This window comes from Borostomias antarcticus (genome assembly GCF_949987555.1).
Source record: "Borostomias antarcticus genome assembly, chromosome: 6".
Lineage (NCBI taxonomy): Eukaryota > Metazoa > Chordata > Actinopteri > Stomiiformes > Stomiidae > Borostomias > Borostomias antarcticus.
The window spans coordinates 2,605,918-2,616,482 of record NC_140239.1 but is presented as its reverse complement, the minus strand read 5'-3'; the positions used below and the strand labels follow the sequence as shown (position 1 = coordinate 2,616,482).

Genomic DNA, 10,565 nt, shown 5'->3' with positions numbered 1-10,565 from the left:
CCTTGAGGATGTCTGCTGCCTCTGAGTCCAACTGCAACACACACACACACGCCCGCGCACGCACGCACACACACACACGCACGCACGCACGCCACACACACACACACACACACACACACACACACACACACACACACACACACACTCACACACACACACACACACACGCACAACACACGCACACGCACACGCACACACACACACACACAGAGGGGGGGAGGACAGAGAAACAGTTCACCACATGCTTATCTTTTACGGCTCTGCGTGCTACTAACCCTGATCTGCCTCCCCTCTCCCTAGTGCCTCTCTCTCTCTCTCCCTCCTATCTTCTAACCAGGTCCTGTAGATGCCCCTCCGTCACCTGCAGACCACCCTGAGTCCGAGAGATACCCCCGTGTCTGCTGTGGATGTCCAGTACAGCCACTAACCCTGTCCTCCTCCCTAGTGTCTCTCCTCTTATACTCTAAACAGGTCCTGTGGACTCCCCCTGGGTCCTGCAGGCCACCCTGTAGCAGGTCCCAGAGAACCCCCCCCCCCCCCCCCCCCCCCAACCCATCCAAATGCCCCCCCCCCAGCCAGCTTCTTCCCACTCTGTGTCGTCAGCTGTCCAAATTCAGCCAACCCCACCCCTTTTTTCTCTCAGTTCTCTGCCTTCTGTCTCCCCACCTCTTTGCGGCTATGAGCCTGTTCTGCTAAGTGCTTACTGTGCTTTGTTATATGATTCCACTTAAATATCATATTAGAGACTACAGTGATAGCTAACACATAATGGCCTTCTAATGTATGTAGGCAACATCTCTGTAATATTTGTGCAATCTACCGTTAGTCATGTCTCTCTTATGAAGTATCTAGCCCATGTTTATTGCTCTGTAAATGTTTTTAGCCAATAGACAAACATTTTCCAGGAGCTTGCTCGATCGCCTTGTTGAGAGAGGTCAGGGAAACATTTTTACAGCTCACTTTTCTGGCCCCGGGTGAAACTGTTTTTTTGCTTCCCTCTGGAATATGTAGGGGTGGGACCTATGCCCACCCTCCCATTGCTCTCTGTAAAGCACATTGTGTTGCCTCTGTGTATGAATGCGCTATACAAATAAAGTTTGATTTGATTTGATTAGGGGTGGCTGATTAGGGGTGGCTGTAGCTCAGTTGGTAGAGCGGGTCGTTCAATGATCGAAAGGTCAGCGGTTCGAATCCCAGCTCCGACTGTCCACATGTCGAAGTGTCCTTGAGCAAGACACCTAACCCCCCAAATTGCTCCCAGTAAGCAGGTTAGCACCTTGCATGGCAGCTACCGCCGTGAGTGTGTGGGTGAATGAGAGCTGTTGTAAAGCGCTTTGAGTGCCGCTAAGGTGGAAAAGCGCTATATAAGTGCAGTCCATTTACCATTAGTTAACACTTCTCATCTTTAGCCTGAAAGGTGTACAGCTCCAATCCCCTGCCATCTCTAACAGCTGTACCAGTCGTTTACTATTACCGAACCCAGTCAACTCAGCAACACAGCTCGGGTCCAACTTCTCAAGTATGGAAACGTGTCTTACGCATGACTTTCCAACACTCTAATCAATTCCAATGAGACCTCTCTCTTTACACACTTCAGCAATCATTTCTCACAGTCAGTTTCACTGCGGATGAAAATTAGGCCTGGTGGCAATTTCCAGAAAGGTCCCTGCTAAATAAGTAAACCGATGAAATAAATGGAGGTTTATTCAGCACACTGATTGCCTCTGGAATGTGAGTGGGTGGAAATAGCCCAGGAAGGAAGACTAATTGGTCGCTGCAGGTCTTGAGTCATGTTTAAAAATAAACTCTCTGGAGTCTGTTGAAGAGGGTTTGGCCATTATCATCAAAGCACAGTGATCGCCCCCTGCTGGTGGGATGATGATATAGACGTGTTTACTTGTGGGGGGTCGGAGGTATTACAGGGGTACTTGGAGTGTGTGGAGGGCGCAAGACACAGTTGTACTTTCTAAATGAATTGGGTCTCTTGATGTAACCATTTCTTTTGGTGGTCAGATATCTATTTTTTAGCCCAGTATGCGTCATACTATCTAGAGCTATACTATACTATAGAGTCATACTATCTAGAGCTATACTATACAGTCATACTATCTAGAGCTATACTATACTATAGAGTCATACTATCTAGGGGTTTCAACTGTTTTGGTCCAGGGACCACCATCCTGATTAAGGAGTAGGGGTGTAACAATATATCGTGCCACAATATATCGCGATACAAAAACGTCACAATACGTATCGTCAAGTTGAAAACAATATGGTGATATGTTTATTGTATATCAGTGAACGCTGGCTACACAACGCTGGTAACAAACACGTCTTTTGTCTCTAGGCCTCTCCATGATATTACGTCAGCTTCACACCTGCCCTTAGTGTATCGTATCATATCGTTATCGTCAACGCAATATCGTGTATCGTATCGTATCGTGAAATTAGTGTATCGTTACTGCGGACCACTGTTTTGGGGGCTGATTAGGGTTGCCAACATTCTCACTCCCAAATGAGGGACACTTTTTTTGCCAGGCCCACAAGAAATCGTAAATGGGAATGAAAAATAATTAATAAATTAATAAATTAATTAAAAATTATAAGAAAATAAAAAATTGTCACGGACCACATGCAATGCCTTCGTGGACCACCAGGGGGCCGTGGACCATCGGTTGAAAACCCCTGATCTGGAGGAATCTATAGCTGTGTTCGTAATCGCTCCCTCGTTCCCTCACTCCCTATTCCCTATATAGGGTTCACCATGTAGTGAACTACCTAGGGAACGGAGAACATGTAGGGTACATGCACTGTTCCCTGAAAATCAAGGTGAATTGTGGGTAATAAATAGTGGACTATATAGGGAACGAAAATTCTGTGGAGAATTCGGACACTACAAACAAAATGGCTGACGCCCTATATAGTGCACTATATAGTGAATAGGGAGCGATTCCGAACACAGCTTAAATGTCTGGTACTGGCTAGCTCTAGGTAAATAGGTCTGGTACTGGCTAGCTCTAGGTAAATAGGTCTGGTACTGGCTAGCTCTAGGTAAATAGGTCCAGTACTGGCTAGCTCTAGGTAAATAGGTCCGGTACTGGCTAGCTCTAGGTAAATAGGTCCAGTACTGGCTAGCTCTAGGTAAATAGGTCCAGTACTGGCTAGCTCTAGGTAAATAGGTCTGGTACTGGCTAGCTCTAGGTAAATAGGTCCGGTACTGGCTAGCTCTAGGTAAATAGGTCCGGTACTGGCTAGCTCTAGGTAAATAGGTCCGGTACTGGCTAGCTCTAGGTAAATAGGTCCGGTACTGGCTAGCTCTAGGTAAATACCATACTGTAGATCCATAGCACAAGCTATGGATGTAATGTACTGCATATAAATTTACAAATTAGACCAAAGAGAGGGTTATTACTGGGCCTCTTTCTCCAATACTTTAGACACTCTATGTACTGAAATGTGTCTTATTATAGGATCCTATAGATAGATAAACAGAACTAAGGCAGATCTAGGAGTTGATTCAACAACACTCACTTCTGGATTTGAGAATCAGTGAAGCAACCAGCACAGGTGGAGTGCTGTTACAGGTGGTGTAAAACACACACACACACACACACACACACACACACACACACACACACACACACACACACACACACACACACACACACACACACACACACACACACACACACAGATGGGATTCTGTGCCCTGAGAGCCCTCTGGTAAATATAATCATCTCCCCACAGTCGGACCTGGGGTCTCACGCCGTCTCCCTACCTTGGTGCCGGCTGTGGCTTCCATCTTTCCAGGACAAAATGGAGGGAAAAGAAATGACAAAGCAGAAAATAAAGATAATAAAAAAACTTGTGTGGGCAGGTTGGAGGAAACCAGCTGTTCACTGTATTCTTTGTGAGTTTCGAGCCAAAACATAACTGTTCTTCTAAAGGGGCTGATGTGCAAAATGTATGTTGACTAGATTTGGGTACTGTACTCGTCATGTAGTTTAATGCAACCACTTAGAATAGATTTACTTAACTTATTGTATTATAATACAATAAAATAGATATTGGACTTCTCAGTTGGGGGGGGGGGGGGGGGGGGGGCAGCCAAACAGACCTTGTTCTCTTCATCCTTTGACTAGTGAGTGGTCAGGAGAAAAGGGGAACATAAAGCAATTATCATGCAAACATCAAACAAATGAATTATGAATTATGAATTATGAGAGCTCCGAGTTAAGACTTATTATTACTAATTAGGACTCTTAACACACCAGTACAGTAACGGAAGGGTTAATAAAATCAGAATAAACTGTTTCTGTGAGAACATAAGACCTGGACCAATTGCATTGTTCAATTACTTGAAAGTAGAAGTAATTGAGGTGCTTTTTATTTGTCTCAGTTGGCTTATTGGTTTCATTGCACTGGGTAAGTTAAATCAAGCACCCTAAGTATTAGGCTAGTATTTGTAAATAGTATTTGACCTTGGTCTGGAGGACGCACACAGACCATATCTTTCAAACTGGAAAATGCCCCATTTCAACTCAATCCCACCCCCACCCTCTCACACACACACACACACACACACACACACACACACACACACACACACACACACACACACAGGCAGACTCTCTCTCTCACTCATACACACACACACACACACACGAAGACTCTCTCTCTCTCTCTCTCTCTCTCTCTCACTCACACACACACACACACACACACACACACACACACACACACACACACACACACACAGGCAGGCAGACTCTCTCTCACTCATACACACACACACCCCTCCCCAGTCGCTGTACAGTAGTTCACACACAGCTGGACTAGTGGAGCTTCAGCCACCCACCTGTTTACTTTTAGTATCATCCTTCAGACAGAGCAGAGAGAAGCAGTTTGAATGTTGAAAATGAGAAGCTACTGTACACACACACACACACACACACACACACACACACACACACACACACACACACACACACACCTGTGCTGGTCCAGGGCTATTCTAATGGAGGTATACTGTAAGTGTTATTATGCAGGGAGGTCAGCTAACATCGTCTGGACACAACACACTACTGTCTATGGGTTGCATTATATCAGCTATGAAAATATAAAGAAAACATATAGCTTTGAATGTGTGTGTGTGTGTGTGTGTGTGTGTGTGTGTGTGTGTGTGTGTGTGTGTGTGTGTGTGTGTGTGGCAGGAGAGGCTATATAGATGGGATCAGAGGAACCAACCTGTTTCTCTTTGTCTTTCTTTTCCGCCTGCAGAGACCGATGTAAAAACATACAACTCATGAGTAGTCGTTCACACACACGCACACGCTACACACGCACACACACACACACTTACAATCCATCCGGCTCTAACTATTCAGAAAACTAATTTCTACGGTTTTCACTCTGACCCATGAGGGCAAAAGAAAGACCCACCTTGTCCTCCTTTGAGCCCGACTGGAGAGACACCACAGAGAAAGAGCATGTGTGAAGATGAGGACATTAAGAACTAATCCTTTTGTCAACAATACTAAAATAAATGTCATTGCCAACGCTCAGTTTTGGTCTGAAAACCCACCTTCTCTTTGTCATGCTTCTTGAGGGATGGAACAGAGAGAGAAATGAGTGAAGTAATAAAAAAATAGTTTACAAAATAAAAATGGATATTAAACTGAGACAGATGGAGATGCATGAGTATTGAGCGTAAGCTTTAAATAAAAATGGCCGTAATATACGCACACACACACGCGCACACGCACACACGCACACGCACACACACACACACACGCACAGGAGAAATAGAAACATATTCAGTCTGTTCCCTCAGACCGAACAGCAGCGATGGACAGAATTAGTGGAGGAGTGAAAAATATGTTTTCAGTTGATGAGAATCTGTACCCAGCCTTTTCTAGACACGGGGGGTTGTCTACATGGCAAACCACTATGAGAAGCAGTTCTCTCTGCTTCACGCCAAACCAACCTTTTTCTCTTTCTCCTTGTTGTCCATCTGAAGGGAGGGGAGGAGGAGTGAGAAGGAGATTGAAAGTAATCAGACACTAGGACCCTGATCTGTGGTGCGGACATGCATCTCTTCTAAGCCCGTTCTGGGTCTCGGAGCAAAAGCAACCGTTACTCAACGCTCTGGGGCACGTGCAGTGTTGGTAGATGACATATCCATTTCACCGGCAGATGAATCTCTGAACGGCATAGGTCAGGATCCACCCCTGGGTCAGGATCTACCCCTGGGTCAGGATCTACCCCTGGGTCAGGATCCACCCCTGGGTCAGGATCTACCCCTGGGTCAGGATCCACCCCTGGGTCAGGATCTACCCCTGGGTCAGGATCTACCCCTGGGTCAGGATCTACCCCTGGGTCAGGATCTACCCCTGGGTCAGGATCCACCCCTGGGTCAGGATCTACCCCTGGGTCAGGATCCACCCCTGGGTCAGGATCTACCCCTGGGTCAGGATCTACCCCTGGGTCAGGATCTACCCCTGGGTCAGGATCTACCCCTGGGTCAGGATCCACCCCTGGGTCAGGATCTACCCCTGGGTCAGGATCCACCCCTGGGTCAGGATCTACCCCTGGGTCAGGATCCACCCCTGGGTCAGGATCTACCCCTGGGTCAGGATCTACCCCTGGGTCAGGATCCACCCCTGGGTCAGGATCTACCCCTGGGTCAGGATCTACCCCTGGGTCAGGATCTACCCCTGGGTCAGGATCCACCCCTGGGTCAGGATCTACCCCTGGGTCAGGATCTACCCCTGGGTCAGGATCTACCCCTGGGTCAGGATCCACCCCTGGCTCTCTCTGAGGCGTAAACACAGCCTCTGAAATGGAGGATGTCGGCTTCCAGAACTTAATCAGTCTGGCGTTCGCGATCAACTTCCAGTTGATTTGATTACGTAGAGTTCACACACTCACCTCAACCTTCACGTGCACACAAGACACGTGTGTGAGTCCTGGCTGGCACACACACACACGCGCACACACACACACACCATCCCGCACAATGCAGACACACACACACTCTCTCTCCTCTTATCTATATAGTTCACATAAACACACAGTACATGGCCAACAGAACCAAACAACAACAGACAAGAGAGACACGTTTGGGCCTCAGGCAATGCTGCTATGGCGCTTTCATTGTTTTGAACTTTATAGAGCCGTTAAGGTAACAGCGTTATCTTTCATTATCCCTTAAATCTTTCTTTAACAGGGCTGCTAAAATGCTAATAGCTACGATTAGCTAACACTGTCTGCCCTTCCCCGAGTTAAAGGTCCCCTATTATGAAAAACTCACAGTGCTTGTGCAAGTACAAGTCTAGATGGGCCTACTGTATATTAACACTAAACTGCTCTCACTCCTACAGTTTTAATACACATATCGTGCTGATTCATACAATGTAAGTTTCTAAGCTGTGTGACTTATAGTTTTCGAGGTATGACCATTTGTTAGACAACCACGCTCCCCATTCAAACAATTTTTAGGGGGCCAAACAAGAAGTGCGAGGCACCCTGTTGTAATTGGTAGTTTTATTATTATTAAGGGCCAAGCACCGAAGGTGAGAAGGCACCCTATTCTAATTGGTGTCATTATTAGGGGCCAAGCACCAAAGATGTGCTGGAACGTTCCCTCCTGTGAAGCCATGAAAAACATGATCTCTTTTGTATTTTGTTCGTATTTCTTCGCTCTCAAATTCAATTACCCGTCGTCCTGTTGGTTTACTAAGAGCTCATGACAGACGGAGGGTTCACAGCCATTGATGTAAATCTCACAAGTGCTCTGAGGAGTTCTGTATTTGGAGATTTCACTGCTCCCGCTAACAACTACCACAGAACAACTCGCTGTCCAGAACAGTGTAAACAGAGACCCCCTTCCCATAATCCCCCTTACCTCTGAGCCCACAGAGTCCGAGCAGACAGACTGAGGTGGAGATGGAGAGAACGAAAAAGAAAGTGAAAAGGAATAACAAACAACATGTAAAAGTTAAAATGGATGCTTTTGCAAACCTCTTCCTGCTCACCTTGAATTCAGATCTAAGAAATTATTAAATTATAATAAACTATTCAACTGTTAAATTCTACTAATAATAAAAAAGTATTTTTCTTCAGCAAAGGAGTGTAAATGATAATAAAATGTGTTTTTCTTTAGCAAAGGCAGAGAAATTCAACTGGAAATTTTAAGCAAGATCAAATGTTAAAGCATTGCACCTGCCAAGTCTATATGGCATAATTAGGAGCATCATTGCAGCTAGGTTGAAAGGGGAACTGGAAGTGGTACGTTTACAGACTAAAGTTAACCCTTAATACCAGTCTGTCTGTTGTTGTGATGATGATACCCACCATGTCATCCTCCCCCTCACTGTCTGTGACGGCCTAGAGAGGAAAAACACTACTGTGAACCTCACGTACACACAACTAACATTCAACATACTGTAGAACATACACACACACACACACACACACACGCTCGCTCGCACGCACACGCACGCTCGCTCGCTCGCACGCACGCACACACACACACACACACACGCACACGCACACAAACACACACGCTTGCACAGACACACACACACACACACACACACACGCACACGCACACACATGCTCGCACGCACATACTGTATGTACACACACACACACACACACACACACACAGTGAAACTACATTAACTGAGTGGTGCTTCCAATCACTACTAGAAAGCCTTGGACACAAACCGTAATCATAAGTCAAAGTTCTGTCCAAGATAAGTTAATGATCCTTATCTGTTCATACAAGTGTACCTCAGTAACAGGATTAAAAACATAATGAACTTACTATACTACTGGTGCCATATTAATCACAGACATAAGATCACCTGGACAACCCACCTCCTCATCAAACTCCTCACCCACCTCCTCATCAAACTCCTCACCCACCTCGTCATCAAACTCCTCACCCACCTCCTCATCAAACTCCTCACCCACCTCCTCATCAAACTCCTCACCCACCTCCTCCTCAAACTCCTCACCCACCTCCTCATCAAACTCCTCACCCACCTCCTCCTCAAACACCTCACCCACCTCCTCATCAAACTCCTCCCACACCTCCTCAAACTCCTCACCCACCTCCTCCTCAAACTCCTCACCCACCTCCTCATCAAACTCCTCACCCACCTCCTCATCAAACTCCTCACCCACCTCCTCCTCAAACTCCTCACCCACCTCCTCATCAAACTCCTCACCCACCTCCTCCTCAAACTCCTCACCCACCTCCTCCTCAAACTCCTCACCCACCTCCTCCTCAAACTCCTCACCCACCTCCTCATCAAACTCCTCATCAAACTCCTCACCCACCTCCTCCTCAAACTCCTCACCCACCTCCTCATCAAACTCCTCATCAAACTCCTCACCCACCTCCTCATCAAACTCCTCACCCACCTCCTCATCAAACTCCTCACCCACCTCCTCCTCAAACTCCTCACCCACCTCCTCATCAAACTCCTCACCCACCTCCTCATCAAACTCCTCACCCACCTCCTCATCAAACTCCTCATCAAACTCCTCACCCACCTCCTCATCAAACTCCTCACCCACCTCCTCATCAAACTCCTCACCCACCTCCTCCTCAAACTCCTCACCCACCTCCTCATCAAACTCCTCACCCACCTCCTCCTCAAACTCCTCACCCACCTCCTCAAACTCCTCATCAAACTCCTCACCCACCTCCTCCTCAAACTCCTCACCCACCTCCTCCTCAAACTCCTCACCCATCTCCTCCTCAAACTCCTCACCCACCTCCTCATCAAACTCCTCACCCACCTCCTCATCAAACTCCTCACCCACCTCCTCATCAAACTCCTCACCCACCTCCTCATCAAACTCCTCCGGCTCCTCCTCGTTCTCAAGCTTGGGAGGGAAACAGTGGAGAACAGGAAGTAGGGAACAGGACGTAGAGAGCAGCAGTGTCACACACATGACATGACTCACACGGCACCGTCATCATACAGTTGGACATACTAAAGTGCACAGTCAGAATTCCACAGATGTACGCGACCCTACGCTCATTCACCCACTCTCACGCGTGATTGGCTGGGGAAAGGCACGCCGTCGCTGCTTCATTCAATGACTCCGCCCCTTCGCCGCACGCACCTCCACCTCCATGCGTACTTTGCGCGAGCAAATTCACAAAATCACACGTGTTCGACTGTCGCCGATAGCCTCTGACGAAAGCCTTTGACGGTTTGCGTGATCAAATTAGAGCCCGTAGACCGACGGTCAGGGAACCACAGTAGAAATGCTACAGGAGGACGTCCAACATGAGGGACACAGTAGAATGCTACAGGAGGACGTCCAACATGAGGGACACAGTAGAATGCTACAGGAGGACGTCCAACATGAGGGAACTGGGGGGGTATACATGCCCCTAAATACCACAAGGAAAGAGATACAGTAGAACTGCTTACAGTACAACACAACACAACACCTCAAAACACAAGACTTTGGAACAGCCTTAGCAAAGGCTGCAGCAAGCATGAAGGTCAGTAAGTAAGTAAGTAAGCAAGTAAGGAAGT

The 10,565-nt window shown here is 47.1% G+C and overlaps 1 protein-coding gene across 1 annotated transcript in view; it reads right to left on the bottom strand.

Annotated features, from left to right (window-relative positions):
* LOC311310175 (protein unc-13 homolog B-like) overlaps positions 1-10,565 on the bottom strand; it is a gene marked incomplete at both ends in the record, with an annotated part of 98,647 nt that overhangs the window by 4,460 nt on the left and 83,622 nt on the right. Inside the window, 2 exons of the mRNA XM_084439599.1 lie at positions 5,443-5,463; positions 9,862-9,900. Coding sequence (XP_084295725.1) covers positions 5,443-5,463; positions 9,862-9,900 — 60 coding nt within the window. The remainder of the gene's footprint in view (positions 1-5,442; positions 5,464-9,861; positions 9,901-10,565) is intronic.